Source organism: Emydura macquarii, unplaced genomic scaffold (assembly GCF_026122565.2).
Source record: "Emydura macquarii macquarii isolate MOO-44397 ecotype Brisbane River unplaced genomic scaffold, CSIRO-AGI_Emac_v2 contig_3348, whole genome shotgun sequence".
Lineage (NCBI taxonomy): Eukaryota > Metazoa > Chordata > Testudines > Chelidae > Emydura > Emydura macquarii.
The window spans coordinates 61,809-81,858 of record NW_027133485.1 but is presented as its reverse complement, the minus strand read 5'-3'; the positions used below and the strand labels follow the sequence as shown (position 1 = coordinate 81,858).

Sequence of the window (20,050 nt, the reverse complement as noted above, 5' to 3'; positions counted from 1 at the left end):
GATGCAGTGTAAGAATTTGCCGGTATTGGGGGGAGAGGAAGGGAGGGATGCAGGCCTGACCTCTGGAGACTCTTATCACCTTTGTCCACAAACACCTCAGGCCATCAGCCTAACTTAAACTGCCTCCTCCCCATGCACTGTCCCTAAGACAGACATCTCTCTCATTGCTGTGCATTGCTGCCCACCGCACAGCTGCACTGACTCCAGCCTGAGAGGTGCTCGTGTCCAGACTGGAACATGGGCACCTGGAGGCGTTTCTTGCCTTCTCCTCAGACCTTTTAATATATTTTCTGTCCACCCGGCTCACGCACCTCAAGAGCACTTCCTTTGACTCCATCCAGCCCTTTCTGGACTTCACACCCTGATCAGCCTGGCTTCAATCCCAGCTGCTCTCGAAGTCTCAGCCTCTCCTGGCTTAGTAATTCACCCCACAGCGACAACTCACCTGAGAAGCATGTCTGAGCGGGCCAGCCCCGCTCCTTGTCTCTGTCCCAACACGCCCAGCAGGTCGTCGCCTGCTTAAACGAACGGGAGCTCCAAGGCGAGTGGCCCAGGCTGCAGCCCTGCCGGGATTTGAGCTACTCCCTGGGCCCCGAGCACAGGGCCCCAGAGCCTATCCCCAGAACAGACACAGGGCAGGGGTCTGGCAAGCAGCTGGGCCCGGGCCAGGCGCTCCCCTCACACTGCTGGGCGCTGCCACAGGAAGCAAGGAAGAGCGACAGGAGGGGTCAAGGCAGATGGTCAATGGCAGAACAGACTTCCTCCACCTCTGGTGGCAGGGAGGAGGTACTACAGGCAGGAGGCCCAGATACCAAAAGCATGGGAGTATTACCTGTGTCCGATGCTTGGCAGCGCCAAGGGCAGGAAAAGGGGGGCACATCTACATTGCCCCCGTATTGCAGCTTCATCCCCTGGTTACACCAGTGCAGACACCCAGAATTCTTAGGACTCCTTTGCTTGCAACCATAGCTCAGGGAGTTACTTTCCAGGAATGAAGTAGCAGCTCCATTCTCCTCCTTCCTCACTAAGGACTCAGTGTCAGACTTACTGTGGGTCAGAATGACAGTTCCTAAATGCAGCGGGCTATTAACTTGCAGAAAGATTTGAAAACTGGGAAACCAAATGCCAATTAACAGGTCTGTTCGAGCAAGGGAAACTTTCAGAGAGATGCCTAAAAACCTGCAAACCAGGACCTTCAACAGCTTGGCTTAATTTAAATTTTGATTGGAGAAGTCAAATGACTGTTTGTAAGGAGAGGTTTCCATAGGTTACAGACACTGCTGAAGTATGTATTGCACATTAGCAAACTGGATAGAAACCATGGAGGAAGGAAAGGATGTGGTACTTGCATGACCAGCATCTTGCATTAATAGCTGAGGTACATAGAATGAGAGCCATAGGCTGATCAGAGAGGAAAGCCTCACATGACCTCACAAAAATTATAGGACCAGCAGACTCAACAAATCCGCTCAAGTCAATTCAGAAATTTTATCTGGCCTAACACTGTTTGAAAGAAAATAAACAAACACTGCAGTGGAGGTCTCATAGAAATCAGAGATGAGTATGATCTTGTGGATAAGGCAGTGGAGTGAGACTCAGGAGATCTAGGTTAAAGTCCCATCTCTAGCAGAGACTGCCTGTTGACCTTGAGCATGTCACTTCAACTCTGTGCACCTCAGTTCCCCCAAAAATATTTTTCTTTCTCTCCTCCTTTTTTTCTTTCATCTTGTAAGCTCGTTGGGGCAGGCTCTGTCTCTCACTATTTCTGTATGGCACTTATCACATTGGGGGCTTTAGGCACTAAAGAAAGTTATTCCCAACCATGGCCTGAATTTTTATTTTGTATTTATTTATTTTCAGCAGCTCTTCCACTTATCTGTCTCCACTCAAGTGCTAGACTAACTGTAAGAGGTTTTTAAAGGTGGCCTATACTGGCTTCCTCTCCTCCAGTCTACCTGCCTTTTTCTCCATCAGGGTCCTCCCACTGTCCTATCTTCTCCAATTTCCTCTGCTACCCTGTACCTTAATTAATGACCTGGCAACAAATTATACACTAGCTCCTCCTACTTAGTCATTAGAAACCATAATCTGACAAAAAACAGGGCTTGAAATTCAGAAAAAGGGTACCTACCATTAAATACAAAGCAATTAATCACAACAGCAACATCATTCCACTGACCTCCTCCTCCACTGTGGGACTGGAAAGCATCTGTCCCCATGCAGTGTGACTGTTCCATTTTCTCTCTCTTCCTCCCCCCCTGAGAACTTTAGGACTTCTTCTCCCTGTAAGGATCTGCAAATCCTCTGTTCCCATTAAGGGAAACTGCAGGATATCTGCTACAGATATACAATTAAAAAAACAAACAAACAAAAAAACAGAACATGAAGCACAATCCTGGCTTCAGTTGTCTTCCTGTCTCTCCCCCCACCTTGCTGTTCAGACACTTCAGTCCCATTTTTATGTATTCTGTCTTCCTCTCTCTAATTGGAGCAGCGTCCCAATCCCCTTGGTTTCCATCACATTGCTCCTTCTCAGCACCGTTGCTTCCCCATCCTTTGTTCTTCAAGATTTCTCACTGCAGCAGTCCAGTGAAAAGAGATGTTGGTTCCCTGCACCAGCAAAATGGAAATATTTTCTTCCTTCACTTAGGGGAGGATACAGACTACTGGAATTTTGACTAAAGAAGCTGCAGTTGCTGAAGGCACCAGAGCAATCCTATTAAGCCTATAGAGATGCTGGACTTGTTAGGATGTAGATTGAGGTTGGGCCTAAGGAAAATACATTTCTAAATTATCAGACAGTAGTTTTGGCATACCTGAGATTGGCACAGGCATATGCTTTTTCTATAGTTTAGCCAGACAGGGGTGATTTTAGTTTCTCATATACATTTATTATGCCAAACTACATTTCACTATCTTGGATAATTAAAGACCTGAGCATTTTCAAGAGCTCACTTACAGTTCTTACAGCCTAAAGACTAGTGTACAAAATTCTGTTGCTCTCAATTTGATCTGTTTTAGACACATCAACCCTTTGAGTAAAACTGATTTAAGCTACACCTCTGTTCTGAGAAATAGATGTCTTTGAAAGGTCTTGTCAAACTTTTCCTTCCTCACTAGTTATTAACTCAGAAGTTCAGCATGCACACTACAGCTCAGTCTACTTTATATTCCATCCCTGATTAAGGTGTAAACAATGAAGGGCATCCTCTCACACAAAATTCAATAGGATACATTAATTATCTCTGGAATATGCATTGTTAGAAAGTATTTCACACTGTTTACTGGCAAAAGCAAGAAGGCACTCTTTCCTCTTTGATTTACAAGCTAATTACATCCAGTTAACTCTGTTTTAGCGGAAGCACTGTTTACCCTCTGCCAACAGAGGGTGCTAGAGATGTGTTTTTTTCCTTCACTTTGAACCCAAGGTGGAGAGATCAATGGAGAGGGGTGGATAAAATCATGTCTCTGTTTGGACTGTTGAGAGATCAGCAAACACACTGCAACAATTCCACTACCATGCTCACTTGCTGATTAGATGACAGTAATAGAGATGATGGGTTATGCTGTAGTGCTCCAGTGACCCTGTTGAACCACTTACATTTTATTCTTTGAGGCAACTGCAATCCTATTGTCAAAATACAGCCAAAAAGATATAGGGTGCGTGTTTAGAAACTTACTAAGAAGCCTGAGCTAAAGCCCTCAACACCCTTCCTCTCTGAGTGACGTGAATGGACTTTGAAGCAGGTCCCTTTATATAATGAATGCTGGATGCAAAATCTGTGAAGGCATGAGACAATATGCACTTCATATGCCAGATAAACACTCCCTTCAGTAAATGCATTTACTTAGACCCATTTTATACAGTTCAGGGAAAATGGGTTCTCTCCCCTGACTGTGATGAACCCTATAAATACTTAAATGATAATCTGCAGACATTACTAAAGTCAGACTTAAGTATATGGAACTTTATATACAAACATTTTACAATGGGCACTTGTGTACTCAACTGATCCAGGGACTTTTGAACATACAAGCATTGGGTATTAAGGGGAAAGATTGGAAGGGAATAGGGAGTGGGCTTACCACGCATTACATGACTCAAATTCAGATTTCCATCATGTGGAACTTCATCAATAAATTAGATTAACACATACTATGAAAAGTGTTCAAAAGCTTAAGGAGACACTCACTCTTCAAGCAGGCTTGAGGCAAAAACAGTATCATATGCTGTTAACTCTTGGAAGGTGTCAATACTGGAAATGCTCAAACTACATTATAAACATAATTGATGGGATTCTCTAGTCATTTATGTGAATGCCATTGCAAATCAATTTTTCATTCAAACATAGAAATTGTGCCTACTGCCCCCTCCTCTGATTTACAAATAGGACGAACTATAGAAAATCCACACCGACTCCTGCCATCAAAAGGTGAAGGTTTTGGGTTTTTCATCCCTGTGGAAATAGCTTCAACAAGTATAAAAATGTTACCTTAATTGTTAGATATTATGCTAGACATTTATAAATGTACAGTTATTTAATTGCTCTCATCACTGAGACTGAGTAATTAATTCAAAGTTGAGAACTTTTACTTTAAGTCTCTTCTGATAAAAGCAAAGTGAGCTTTTATCTTCTTGTCTATCTTCTTCTCAAATATGGTGAGAAATGGTGCTGTCTGAAAGCAAAGAACGTATCTTGTCTAGAATAAAGCTTCAGCTCAGTCCTTCAAGGGGACCAGAACACAGGAGAGCAGGCAGACCTCTACCCTACCTCTATTTAACAAGATATAGATTTTTCTGGGACATTCTACAGAGCAACATAAGTATAATTGAAGGAATTGTATGGAATGTTTGGGTTTTACTGAAGTTGTAGACCACAGACCTTTACAAAACAAAAGCATGAGTGTAAGATGTTTCTACATAGTGTCCAAACCACCAACTTCTTTGAAAGGCAAAAAAGGTTCGACTTAAAATATCCAGTTTTGTTTACAGAACAATTAAACATGAAGCTGAGCAAATGACTGTTCCATATTTCACATTACACTCAATCATTTGTAAGCTCCAACCCACAGGGACATCTCTCTCATTCATATTCTATCCAGACTGCTAAAATAGGACTCTGAACAGGATAAGTCACCATGCTCAGGCTAAAGCTAGTTTTCAGTTGACAATTCTAACTCCCCTGAACTTTGAATGTTTTACAGTAGTTTCAGTTGTCCAACAGCAGTTAACAGGCTGCTTTTCCAGAGTTAGTGTTGCTCTTCTCTTGTGGAAAACACGCAACGAACAGACTGCATTCTTATTCTGTCCTACAAAGTTAAACTTTGGATTGAAGAGCTGGTAAAAGTCGGTCCAACCAGTTTTTAAATCTTCACCTAAACTGCATTTCTAGGTGTGCCATTGTGAGTCACTGCTTTCATGTTTGGGATGCTTGCTTGATGAGTGCAGGTTCGGTGGGAGACAACACCCACTTCGAAGACTTCATGAATAGCTTTGCGGAAACAATGGAAGTTGTAGTCTATCAAACCTGTGAGGGAAGGGGGAAAAAAAAAGGCGTTCCTCAATTCAGTGTCTCTTCCACGTATCCAATTAAATTTAAAATTAGCATAAAAAAATTTACACTCACACTTTCATTATAAGGAAAACATGCAAAAGTAATCCTGCTTACTTTAAAAAAAAAAAAAAAAAAAAGTTTTGACCAGTGAAAGACTTTGTATAAACCAAAAGAGTCAGAGACATTATTGAGGAGAATATTTAATGAAACAGTGCCAAGATTTTACCAGTATTCATATTTATTTACACTGTTGGGATGTGAGGGCATTTGTTGGGAATGCATAATAAAATATGCCAAATAGTAGATCTTGTGTGAGTCAAGACTCTACCTAAGAAAAGCAGTCTTCCTCACCTATGTTAGATCTGTTTAGTCACTACTTCAGCCCAGATACTATTTGATAAAAATGTCAGCAAAGATTTTTAGTTACTGCTAATAAAAAGAGCTCATACGCCAGTTTACAGGCAGCCAGAAGGGTGGGATAAAATGAAGATGAACAGTGTAGGATAAAGAGTCATGTAAAACTGAATGTGACCAGAAACAAGTAGTACACTACAATTCCATCCCTAATATTGCTTTTGAACTCCAATTCAGTAAATGATGTTGTGAACAGTGTTTAAATCTAAGTTCAGATCAAAAAGCCCAAATTGGAGTAAGATCTTTAAACTTTATTATGAGTGAACATAAACAGAAAACCAGCAATAGGAGCTACTATATGTTGCTTCAATTGATTTAGTTGTCACAGAGGAAAGTTACGCAACTTAAGTTAAGATATCCAGCCCTTATCAGTGGGAAGATAAATTTAACAGTTTTAATTCTGATCTATTTCCATGCATTGCAGAGAGAATGAGATGTCTTCACCACACCGCTTTTGGAAGACAAAAAAGTTAACTCAAAGAATGCAAGGCACAAAGACATCCAAGGTTTAGGTCATATTAAGGAAGCGAATGATGGTCAAGTTGCAAATAATTTTTAATTACATTTCTTCAGTTGCTTCATAAATCTGCATTATAAGATCTTTTAAGTGACAACATTCTTCTTCCTAAAAAAAGTTTTTCCAGTCAAGAAAGTGCTTACCTTTGCGCTCAAAGCTTTCTTCTCTAAGAATACAGACCAGTGCCAGAAACTTTGTCACTTCCTTTAAATATAGGACAGTTGTGTTATTGAGTTTGATAATCGCCATAGACTCTTTATCATAAGCACTTCCGCTGCCATCTTCCTTTAAACTACAATGGTTAAAAAAACAATGAACCATTAAATACATTCATGCAATTTAGATGGCTTTTCAGAAAAAGAATACTTTGTAAATGCCCTCCCCCCAATAGGTTTATGAGAATGATACATGAAAAGGAAACTCTGCAGCAAATAAATTGAATAAACCCTAATGTTCTCATCTCAAACTAGATATGGGCACAAAATTTCCTTAGTGTCAGACCAGTAACATTAATCATACCTCCAATCAACATTCAGTGAAGAGAGCAGATTTGCAGCTAAGCATGTCATCATTTTACCTTTGTATTAGGAAATAGGGTGGGTCAAGTCTCCATAATTAAGGTTGCCATTCAAATCCATCTGCTACCTGTAACTTGGCTAGAAGAACTAGTTTGATATGAAAATTGCCAGTTTCGCTTAGTCAAAGAAAATTGGTCAAAATGCAAGTTCAAACTCATTAAAATATTGAATTTTGTCTCTCTGTCTTAAAGGCTGCTTGTTAGTATTCTTTAAACATACCATTAGTTAAATCTTATACATAGCCTACATTTGAAGAAGTAATGTTGTAATTAAATAATTGACATATATAATTGTGTGGTGACTACAGAAGAAAAGTAGATAGAGGGGAAGTTAAGCTTTAAGACTCTGTGGATATGCAGAATTGTTTCACTGACTCCCCGGTTACTAAACCAGATGAGCTTCAGAACCAAACACAAGAGAAAAGGCTAAATGTCCTTGCCTCTAGCTTTCTTGTCTCAGAGAAAGAAGCCCTAGGAAGAAACTGCTTGAGAGAAAATTTGAGCAAGGATCTGTGGAGAAGAGTTCACAAGTATAGCCCTGCCTCATGACTGCTTCTTGCATTTAATCCATAGAATAAAGGTAAATCTCATGAAGGGATGGAGAAAGGCATTTGGACAAGCCTATTGGAAGCATAGTATGGGAAGGCAGCACAGAACCTCAGTTAGTCTGTTATGTTTCCCACCAGGGATGGATTGCAGCTAATACAGACATGGATCCTTCTACACTCAAAAGTTTCTTTTAACTGAAGTAGCAGAAGCCTGTGTTTTGAACTGAAAGACCCAGGTTCCAACCCTATATCTGCAAAAGATTAAGGTTTGTTAATTTGTAGGACTGGATTCATTGCAGAATGGAACTCAAATGTGTTTTCCTGTATGAAGCAGACTGTTTACGGTTTCAGGTAATTAAACAGCTCATTGGCAGCCATAACTACAGAGCTGCAACTACAATTCTATGTTAAACTAGAGCTTTATCATCCTCTAATTTAGTCCTGGAAAAAAGTATTTTCAGCCATAAAATTGCATAGTTGTAACACCCTGTATACAGTTAGATCTTATAAAATCTAGTGTATATAGGTAAACAAACTACTGCTGGCTTCACTATCACAATCTCCTTATCTGGTACAGCAATGCAGACTTTAAAGTCTTCTGAACATCAGTCCACATTGTGCTCAGCACATCAACTTTATTAGAAACTGCTGGGTGCTGGACAAAACCGGACCACTTATTTAGGAATCTACTTTAAAATGTTATTTTAGACCCCAATCCACTGCCTAGACTATGGAAAGAGACAGTTAAGAAAAGGGAGATGAGGATATTAAAGTATTTATCTATATTAAAATGGCAATTTAATTAGTTAAAGAAGTGGAACTGAAGATGTTGTGACCTGTCCCGTGCCCATGGTAGCCACCTGAAAATGCCAAAGTCAGGGCAGACTGCAAACGGAAAGCAGATTCTCCCAGCACTGGTGGGTGGCACTGAAGCCAGACTTCCCAAACAGCCACAAACTGCACTTCTGAATCCCCACAGAAGCCAGTATACAAATGCACACAGCCCCCTTTACTGCATTTCAGCTCCTGGCTCCCAAATCAGCACTAGGTCCAGTAAAGAGACCAGTTATTTAAACACTATGCTCTTTACTAAAAAGGTTCCCTCTGACCCCAAGGGGTCAACCACAGTACCAGTTCAACATAAGTTTGGATCTTACCTAAAATACCACGCTGCCGGCCAATCCTTTAGTGATCCTGGCATTTTCAGGTGGCATGGGACAGGTCACAGGCGTAATGTGTTAATACAGCAGAATTATGACAACACTTGGATGTAAATTTAAAGGCATGTGATTAAGAAAGCTGCACTCAAAGTAAGTTTTAGTTATGTGTACTTTTACCCCTTAGTGTTAGAGACAGCATGTATGTACTGCAGAACACGCTTCATTTGCTCATCTTCTCTCTGTTGAAAGTATTCAGAGCAGTGGTGTCCTCCACCTAGCCCACTTGCTGCATCTGTATGTGGCCTGCATGACAAATTCTACAACATCTTACTTTTCATATAAAAACAAAGTCTCTTGGCCCCCGCCCCAGTTGCAAAGAAACACTTGTGCCAAACTGGAGAGGTTAACTGATGCAACATGGTCTTCCTGGGTTTGTAATGACTGAGAAAGTGAACGCCCCTGCCCAAACAGTTAGTTTTGTGTATTAAATTTTTAGGTCTATTGAAAACATTAAAGCAAGCATTAACTATTTAACTGCTCCACATTTCAGTGTATGGAATGGGGAGGGAGTAGGAATCTGGAGTTGTGGCATGGAAGGAAATCCAAAGGGGAAGAAAATAAAGAGATGACGAAAAAAGAGGGGCAGAAGCAGTGGTCCTTTGTGAGCCCATCTTTCCATGAATGATACTGAATGTAATAGGATACTGAAAGAAAGAAAGATTATATTCTATCCCCCAATCTTTGTAAAACTTCACATGGATATCTGTGGAAAATCCACTAAACAGGTGACAATGTTATTTAATCCTAAATTTATACCTCACCCCGTGGGCCATAATTAAGAATGGAATTCAGCCTTCTCCAAGAGTTTGACACCTCTGAGTGAGAGGGTATTTCCAAACAGATATCAATAGACTAAAAAGTCATTTTTTCCGTAGTTGCATTAGGGCCATATTCTGGTTGTGAGTCAAGAAAAGCTGAAGCGCACACAGTGGCAGTATATGTCCCACCTCTGAAGGAAAGAATGCATCTTCCTATTGTTCTAGCAGCTACTCTGAAGCAGTGTGGCATTGATTAGCTACCACTTAGATAAGCACGTTAGACTAGGCTGCAGAGGAAACAGTTTTCAGTCTCCCTGCATCAGAAAGCGGTTAACCAAAGCTGAACCTGACCTGCTCAAAAAATTACTTTCCCCAGGCAGTTTAACTGCATTGTTAATTAATGCTTATTAGGAAAGTGCAGAAGAACCAAAATGGAGGGCATTAAATTTGTAGGCTTTTGGACAGCACTCATCAAGCATTACAGAAATTAATAGATTTACACTCAACACCACTATGAGGCAAAATGATTATTCATGTTTTATTGTAGAAGCTGGGGCTTAGGAAAATTTAGTGACTTGTCTAAGGTCTGAGAAGTCTGTGGAAGACAAAAAAAAAAAAAAAAAAAAAAAAAAAAAAACCTCCGATCTCCACAACCCAGTCCAGTTGCTGAACCAAACTATCATCCTTCCTCTCTAAATGGACCAGAGAAGAAGCTCTATAGTTCACCTCACCAGGTGGCTAAAGGGGCTGACATGTTTCATGAAGCTTGCAGCTCTCATCTAAGCCACTGTACTGCACTTACCTTAAGCCAACTTTCTAAGAGGATTTGTCACTTACCCATATATACAAGACACATCAATCACTACATCGATCATGTCACAGCACAGCTCATATGACTGCATGTCCACAGGGGAACTGTCTGTCGCAATGTAGATTTTGCTGACTACATCAAAGAGAAAGGCTTTTTCAATGCCTGAATTCTTCAAAAAGAAAGAATTGGAGATGTATGGAGTCATCAGAACATCTAAATTTTAAAAAGTCTTATGTAGAATTCAGTTTCACATTTTTAAGGGCATGAAAATATACAGAATTTCAAGTACTCAAAAGGGATTGTTTAAGATTTGAACAGTTTCCATAGTCTCCAGAGATTCTTTTCAGCTAAAAAAGCACTGCATCAGACTGGGAACCTGTTAGCAAAATGCAATGTTGCATTTTTGGCTGATAGAAAATTATTTAATGATAAATGAATTATTTTCCAAAAACGGCCATTATAAAAACTACAGGAAAAAAAGTAGAAGGCAATATTTTAAAATTATCACTACTTATCAGTTCATGAGTTTTATAGTTAATAAGGACTAAATTTCACTGCAATTTCCCAAGGATCGAACAGACAATTACTTCTCTACATTCTATAGAATTTTTCCTCTTCAACAAGGTAACTGCACATGTGCAAATGCCAATAAATTACTTAATTCATCGCCTGGATGGAGCTAGTGAAAGGTGAAGGACAAGTATAACTATAAACATGTTATATGCAGTGGTGCTGTAGTATGTCAGTCCCAGGCTATTAGAGAGACAAGGGGGGAGAGGCAGTATCTTACTGAACCTGTTGGTTAGAGAGACAAGCTTCTGAGCTACACAGAGCTCTTCTTCAGGTGAAAAAGTTATTTAAGCAATGGCAAATACTTTCTAGAAACTGAATTCTACTCTGATATATAGTTTACTTTCTCTCTAGGTAGCAATCACACCATAAACAGCCCAAAGGATGTAGGAAATGGATATTGTGTAATGGGAAAGTGGCAACTAAAATCAGCTACCGTATTTGTGACTGTATGTAGAGTATCAGCTATTACAGAAGTTAACAACAGTATCATGGGGTGCTGAGGCAATCACATGTCCCTAATGGTCACTTCTTTGAGAATATTCTGACTGGATGACCAACGGTACATGTATGGATACCGCAAGTTCACCAAATGCCCACCACTGGCAGTAAACAGTTTCAAATGACTGCAATATAGAATTCAGTCCCCATGAGCAGTTTTCCCTTCCCCTTCCAGTCACTGTGCCTTTATCTGTAATTGACTAAAGACCTGGTTTATACTATAAGCTTTTGCCAGAATATTTATGTCAGTGAGGAATATGTGAAGACAACTTGTAACCAACACAGCTGTGCCAGCAAAAGCTCATAGTATAGATGGAGTTATAACAACAGTGTGCTTTTGCTGACACAGCTTATTTCACTGGCAAGAGTGGAGGAAGAGCCTGGAATATGCTAAACCCACAAAAAGCACAGTTTTGCCAGTATATCCTACAGCATAGTTTAAAAATAAACCATCTTAAAATATAAGGTTAGTAAGTAAGTTAAAGAAACAATATATCACTTACGGATATAAAGATATTTAGTAGGTTCTCCAAGGTTGGCAGCTGCGGAATGAGTTTCTGTACCACCTTACTGAAAGCTTCAAATATTGAATGGTCATATATACTGGTCAAATAAAAGCTGTGGGTTAAAAAAAAAAATCAAATTCATGTCTAAAAGTTGTGTAAATCACTGCTGCAATAAGTTGTCAGTTAGATGTTTTAACATCTGAACTCTGCTGTTTTATCCACCTTCTACTGGCACAACACCACTCTGTTGCTACAGAAAGCAGGAGGCATTTAGAGTTGTTGAAGTAAGCATGGGATGCTCTCCCACCAAAGCAGGGGAGACACACAAAAGAAAAAAAGACAGACAAGTTTGGGCATGTTTTCACAGTACCTTTTGCTAAAGGTAATACCACGACATCTGGCAGAGAGCTATTAAAAAGATGTCAGAAGGCCCAAGCCATAACCTTTCAAGGATTTAAATTTTTATAATGTTCAGTTTTCTGCCCATTCCACTTAGGTCATCTCTATCTACCCCGAGATGGTGTTTAAAAAAAATTACCACTGGTTCTAACGATTTCCCCACAGTAGAGATGGCCATAAAGAAAGCGCTGACATTGACCCCGATGTACCCTCAGACGAACAAATTTAAACAATTAATCAAATATAAATAAGTGAATGACAGTCAATCAGCCATGACTACACATCAGAGTAGGAGCTGACCTTCAGTATGGAATTTTAGAGAAAAAAAGTGAGACAAACCAGAGAGAAAAAAATGCTTTAATACTTGATGGTGCTAAGCTTGCAAGGTGAAATACAATATATATATGAAGTAGCAAGGAATTAGCAAACAAAATAAAGCCAAGATAATCCATTACAAATTTTCTTTTCTTTTGACAACTCTTTCAATTGTAATTAATAATGCTTAGTTCTATACTAGTGAATGTTCTGTGGTATACTTTGTAAGAGTGAAGTAGTCTGTGTAATCTTAGTACCAAGGTGCCAATCAGGCCTCATTAAAGTCCTTGGTATTAAATCTGATGAGAAACGGAGGAAAAAAGGTCACCAGTTTCATGTATATAGTTGTGAGATTCAGTTACATATGTCAAAACACTTATATCACTCACCTAAGATGAAGTTTTTCAAGCCCAGCATCTGCAAGGTCATCATTTGCTCTCTGGTGAATATCCCTTTGAGTTTCTATTTTATGGTCATCTGATAGACCATCAACTTTATGAATAAAAACCTCAAAGTTCATTTCTGGATTGACTTTGTAAGCTTTAGAAACTGTAATGTGGAGTCTTGTTAAAGCTTCCATGTAGTCATCCTGTAAATCAGTATAGAGAGGGGATTAATGTCTCAGCTGTCAGCCAATTAACTGATCTTTCTTTGCTATCCCCCGTCTATTCCAGTTTTTGCACATGTACAAACAATACTGCAATGAAAATAAATTTTATTTCCACCTCTGAATAGAAGTGTGGCAGAAACAAGCTAGTTCTGAAAAACAGAAATCAAAGTAGAGAGTTCTAAATCCTGTTCTGTTACCTTTAAAAAGGATTAGATCTCATTCACTATATAAATGTATTCATTTTTTAAAAAAAGATACCGGGATATAAACACTCATACTCAAGGATATCAACTAAACACTAAGAACGAAGATAGAGGATACTTGACTATATGGACTCTCTGGTTTGATCTAATATGACAATTCCTATGTCCATTAAAGTGGCCAAGCTATGAAACATAAGGGGCCAGTATCATTAAAGTAAATTCAGGTTAAAAAAATGTGACTGGTTATAGCCAGTGTTAGATTTTAATTTGTAAGACAGGTTTTTAAACAGTCACTAGTCACCTCAGGCTCAGATAGCAAGGAAACTCTCCACTATTAGCTATTTATATCTACCTGTGCATCAATAACATATATCAGTGCCCCTGTGCCTCTGAAAATCATCTCATAATCAAATGTTGGGTCAAAAAAGTCCATTTGTCCAGGAAAGTCCCATATCTGGAAATTCACGAAGGAACTGTTGGAAATGTCATCTTTGTAAATCTTGTTGGTACTCTCCAAAAACAGGGTCTCATTGGGAGACATTTTATGAAACACCACCTGTTAAAGGGAAAGTGAAGACTGATTGGCTTTTGAAGATTTGACAAAAATTGTCAAGTTAACAATCCTGCCTTTTTCTCTCAGAATGAGCAGATAAAGTAATAATGACCAGAGCATAAAGCCACACATTTCAGTGTTCAACTTGCCAGTGAAATACAAGTCTCAGAATGGAAGAAAAACAGGGAAAAGTTTTAAGAACACTTAGCAGAACACTGTTTATTTTAGTTACTAAAGGAAATTAACCTACAGTTAAGCTTCACTAAACAAGTTTTTCAATTATGTAGATTTTACAAGTCTGAATGATCCTATCCCCCAGTCTGCAAAAGACAGACAATTTGTTCCTTTTCCTATTGTGTTAGTATATACCAGTGCCTCCAGGTCATCTATGGACCACCACTGTAACTGGGAAACTATAACCAGTGTTGTGGTCATGTAATATTACAAGTCTTTGGTTCTGGAAATGTTCGCACTTTTCATTTCAGTGGGATAATTATAACTTGGGCACCTTAACTAAGGTGTTACTATTGCTCCAGGATGAACTTTCTCTTTAAAGTCAAACAACCTGCTTTAGAGTCACGATAAAAGTTAAAATTTTCTTAACAGATTTTCCAGTTTTAGAGACCCAAAATCACAAGTAGTTTATCTGAAATGGGGCTTTGACAATAATATCACAACAAATCATTTGCTATACTTATTGACAGATTTGAGAACTGTTGCCCCATTCCCTTCAAGTCTAAAATCAACATCTCAAAGAGAAGGGGGCAATTTTCAAGTTGCAGTTAGAGAACAATATAGCAGCAGCACTACTAGTAATTATTTCTGCTATAGTAGTCCCCAAAGACTTCCAACTGGAACTGAAGTCCCAAATATACTTGGTGCAGTACGAACTGAAAAGAAATAGTCCCTGCCCCAAGACAGCCTTCAGTCACAGATAACAGCTCTAGTAGCACCAGTTACATTCAAAGACTACACCTTCAGCCCCCCCAAGTCATTTATAACTGAACAATTAAGTGGTTTAATAGTTGAGTACAGCAAAACAATGTGATTTATATAGCACCTTTTGCAAGAGTCAAGATTCCTTAAACAAGGTTCACCCACCTCCAAAAATCAGCCATCTCTGCACAGAATACAGCCAACCACTGTAACAGAACCCATACCAGAACACAATAGCTTCAGGACAAGTGAGGTTACACAGGGAAATTTAGGTGGGTACAAAGTAATTAGTCAAGTTACGATTTGAGGTAATTGGGATTAAAGCCTGCTCTTTCAAAAACTGCCGAGAGATCCTTAAATCCCAAGAGCAGTCAGGGTCAAATCTCAGGCCTGAAAGGCAGGCCTTTCATCAGCATGGTGCCCCACAAAGTTAATATAATGGTGACCTCAGCGAGAGGAGTAGCATTTAGGTTGAGGTAGTTAAGGCAACACAGTATCCATGTAGACACTGCATCTGCCCCGCATGAGGCTCACACCTGGAGCTGCCTTTTCCCCCCACCTCGAGTGGTCAGCCCCACATGGGGCTCACAGCTGGATCCTCCCACCCCCCTCCTTTGAGCTGTCAACCCCGAGGTGAATGGGCTCCAGCTATGAGCCAGGGCTGCCAGCATGGGCTGCCAGCACCCCACACTGCCCCACTTAAGTTAGTGCAAGCAATCCTGGTGAGGACATGCACCATCGGCAGAAGGAGGGTAGCATGGACATGAAAAACCACAGTGATTACTGTGGTGGCTGTATGTTGACTTAATTAAAGTTGACAAACTTGCAGCCTAGACAAGTCACAAGATACAGACACTAGACCATGTTGATTACTGGTATGATAGGGTATGGCAACTCCTATCAAGGAGACTGTCACTGGACCACAGTCAACAGGAGGAGCAGCACTAGATATATATTAGGACTAGATATCTAATTCATTAGGGAATACCACTAGCTATAAGCAATGCTACAAATCATATTGCTGTCCATGATTTCATGGAGTTGAGAGCTTGTAGCAAAATTCCACCTTAAAAAGACTTGCTCAGACTTTTTAGTCCATCTTGTTCAAGGAGTTCATGAAATCTCAAACATCCTTAAAAAAAGAGGGGGTGTGCCTGAGTTCTAAGGAAGCTCAGAACAATGGCTATAGTTTTAAGAGGTTTTTTCATTCTTTCAAAAGGACAAAGGATGGCTAAGACGTGAACAATTAATTTAAATTCTCTAGGAACTTAATAGAGCAGATTGTCCTAGCTTAGTTGCTGAAATAAGCTAAATAGGTGCTAGTCAAGGTCACCACGTCAATTATTGAGATTGAATTTAAGAACTGTCTCAGACTTTCCAGTAACAAAAATCCAGAGGAAGTTAACAGTAGCTGTCTTATAGATCCAACTTAGATCAGTCACATGGCCAGTCTGTTGTCTATATTTTCTTACTGTGCTTCTCAGCAGCTATTCTCAACGTTTTCTTCTGGTTTCTAGGGCCCCCTTGTACCACAAGAGAGAGAGTTTGGGGGTGGGGGAGGAAGATACTTGCCTACAGCAAATAGGAATTTTTCCAGGCTACAGTCTTCAGCTTGTCTACAATTTATAGATGGGCCCCTGCTGACAATGCTATCCCACACCAGGAGAGGATTTGTGTATGTGTGAGCCCCCTTGGATCATCCTACCCCAACACCTATAAGGCTTATCAGATCCTTCCAACATATACAGCACTCAGCTGGATGGGGAGGTATTGGGGGCTAGGGAGTCCCCAGTACAAGAGCCCTCTGCTAGGGTGGCAGGTAGAGACCTTCATTGGTCTTCAAGCAACTCAGCTCATGTTTCCTCCTAAGCAGGCTAGGATAAGGATGTATGGGGAAAACAAAACCTCTTCCCACTCAGCAGAGAGGAGCATGGGGGGGGAGGCCCAGCATGAACTGACACTATTGCCAGACCCAAGCATTCAAAAGGCATGAGTCAAGCCCCACGTAAATCATAAGATTGTCTTAATCATAAGATTTTAAAAATAATACACTTGGAATATTTTTAAAATTTGCCTTCTGATTTTTACAGCTTTAGGTTTCGTATTTTCTGGTATTTCTCCACAACCATGAGAGCCAGAAACTTTCATAAATGGTCCCTTCTGACCTTATAGTGTACGAGTCTATTAAAAACTGAAAGTAACCCCAACTCTATGGCTTTAAAAATGTACCTACCAAGAGACTTATCACAATAAAATTATGAGCATTTATATATCTGGTAAGGGCAGCATTACTATGGAGCTCTGAGCTGAGCTTGTGTCAGACTGAGGTCATATGGCCCAAGCAGCTGAGGTGGAGAAGAAAGGGAATAACTCTGGAAGACCAGGCAGAAGGATGGGTGGGCCCAGTGGACCACTGTATTTCATGCCGGTGGAAAGGCTTGGCCCTTACACCAACAGACATTGATAACTGTTTTCAAGCCTTGCCCAGAAAAATCAGGTTATTGCTTAGATTGCTATTGCCTTGCCAATGTGCAACACTGCAGTATGCGGACACCTTCTTTACACAGGGCTTAAGAAAATGGCTTAGCAAGGACAGCTGTGTGTAGACTCAAGACCGGCAGGCAAGAACTAAGGATCACTGTAACACCTTTGCATTTTTCTAAAATTGGGTTTCTATTTTGAAGCTCAACACACTGATCTTGATGGGCAGAATGCCCAAGCAACCTTATGAAGCCTAACAGCAAGTCTAACACGTTGTAGCTATTTGTTGATGTCTTCACCATCCAAAAGTATCCACCTTTCTCTTTGCCCCAAAGAAGTAAATAATCAAAAAGAACTAATTATGCTTTTGCTCCCAGAGATAATGAAATCTGAGTAGCTCCCAAGAATGTTAAAAAAACAACTAAGGGTTTGTCTGAACTGACAATTTTAGCCTCAACAATGCAGATTCCTGGGCTTACCCTATTTTCAAATCCAAGTATAGATAAAATCTCAGTAACATCTGCATGTTTCATTTTCTGAGACACACCTTGATTTTAGGGAGAAGGCACCTGTGCATCAGGAATAAAAAAGGGTGTAGCCCAAATCAACATACAACATCTCTCTCTGCAGACAGAGAATGTATTTTGGGAAATAAGAACGTTCTTGTTTAACTTCTCTATATGCTGCTGCTTTAAAAAGAAGAAGTTGCCTACTAACAAGTACAAAATGGAGAGGACTTCTCTTTACCAACAAGCCACACAGAGGTTCAGGGGGCATTTACCAGGAAGGCAAACAGCCAGCACCACCGGCCTGTGAGACAGTTCAAAGGGAACCGATCCCTGCCTTAGGCAACTTGCCACACAGTTTACTGCGAATACAAGGGAACAGAAGGACCAGGCAAGCTCAGGGCTCATTTCAATGGATTAGGGCAACTACACTGGAGGCGCCTACACCTATCTACTGGAGGTATCAGGGCCTGAACTGCTGCTCAGAGAAGGGCTCTTCTCAAGATTCGGGTGCCTCACCCATGGGACGGGAGTTAAAAGGAGAAGACAAGAGTGGAAATGGGGGGGGGGGGGAAGTACCAATACTACAGCTACACCTTAGCCCCCCCCAGTCCTTCACCGCACCCCGGGCCCCTGTACAGGCCTCACCTTCTGGATAGACGATTTCCCGCTGCGGCGAAGTCCCATGAGCAGAATACGGGGTTTGGAATCCGCACCGCCCGGGCCACCCCCAGCCACCCCCGGGACGCCACTGCCTCCACCAGGGCCCGAGCCCCCCTCCAGTTCCGCCTCCTCCTCTTCTCCGTAGCCGAAGTCCTTAGGGAACGAGTCCGACGCCCCAAAACTGCCCCCGATTAAAGCTGCCTCCTCAGTCCCCCCGGCCGGGCCCGACCCCCCAAACTGCAGCGCCATCCCCACGCGCCGCCCGCTCCGGCACTACACCCTGACTCTCGCTGCGTCTAGGTCGAAGGAAGGCAACCCCCGGCCCCGAGCGAGTCCTCCTAGGCTGGCCTCCTTACTGCGTCTGCAACCTACCTTACCTCCGCGCCGATTGGCCTAACCAGCCAACCGCGTGTGTTGATTGGCTGTCTACAGCAGGGTAGTCTGATTCGGATCAGGTGATGAGTCATCTGACTCTGCCGCTACACGTGACGGAGGGACTGGGAGGCGCCCCTTAAAGGGTCCTTTCATTCCTTTCATCCCTTCCTCGGGGGAACACGCCCTCCAGGGACACATCGCTCGGGTGCGGGCGCCGGTGAGGGTTGCAAATTCGCGCACCTCGTCGACCAAACACCCCCAGCCTGCCCGAGTGGACGCGGCCTGTTTAAGATTAAGAACCCAACCGAGCGTCGCTGGCCGCTGCCGCGGAAGGAAGGTTGTGATAGCACAAGAATGGCTGCCTGGGGCTAGAGTGGTATAAGGCACAACACTTCACAGCGAAGGCGAGGCTTGATAGCTGAATCCTAGCAGCCCAGCTCCTTCCTTCGCCTACGTCTTGCTCACGGCACAAGACTACCATAAGGAGAGGATTTCCCACCTTGCCGTTTAGTTTTTACGAATATGAAGATCTGAAGTTGATTTTTGTTTTATTGACATAGTAAACTTTTTACTGACCCCCTAAAAATACCATAAATAAGTACAATGATGTCATGAAAGTGTGTACGTGCTTGTGATATTCTGTACAGAGGAACTATGCAATTGTTTTAGCTACAGTTAACTGATGAAGCAGGGGCTGGGGGCATGTGCAATAACAAAACGAGAAATTGATAAAGTCATGATCAGTGAAGTTTTAAAATACACCTGCTTGTGAACAATGTCAATCCATGTCAAAATACAATGTTTTATTTCTACCCAATTTTATGGACATTTTCATTTATTTACAGATTTACTGACAGTGTTAAAATTGTACATTTTTTTTACTGTCTATAAATTTATGGACAGTTAGCACCCCTGCCTCTTCATTTAAAAGTAGGTTAACCTTATGTCCCCAAAACCAGTACCATGTGTCTGATTTATAGACCACCGTGGGGAGGAAGGGTTGTAAATGATTTAGATTGCCAATCTGTCAGA

At 41.2% G+C, this 20,050-nt stretch overlaps 1 protein-coding gene across 1 annotated transcript; it reads right to left on the bottom strand.

Annotated features, from left to right (window-relative positions):
* Nucleotides 1–972: 972 nt before the first annotated feature.
* Nucleotides 973–18,974, bottom strand: RRAGC (Ras related GTP binding C). Its single transcript, XM_067533737.1, has 7 exons — nt 18,629–18,974; nt 13,857–14,060; nt 13,081–13,280; nt 11,975–12,089; nt 10,427–10,569; nt 6,630–6,778; nt 973–5,528 (listed from the first exon to the last, which is right to left on the bottom strand). The coding sequence occupies exons 1-7, from the start codon at nt 18,890–18,892 to the stop codon at nt 5,377–5,379; spliced, it is 1,227 nt and encodes a 408-aa protein (XP_067389838.1). The 5' UTR covers nt 18,893–18,974; the 3' UTR covers nt 973–5,376.
* Nucleotides 18,975–20,050: the final 1,076 nt, after the last annotated feature.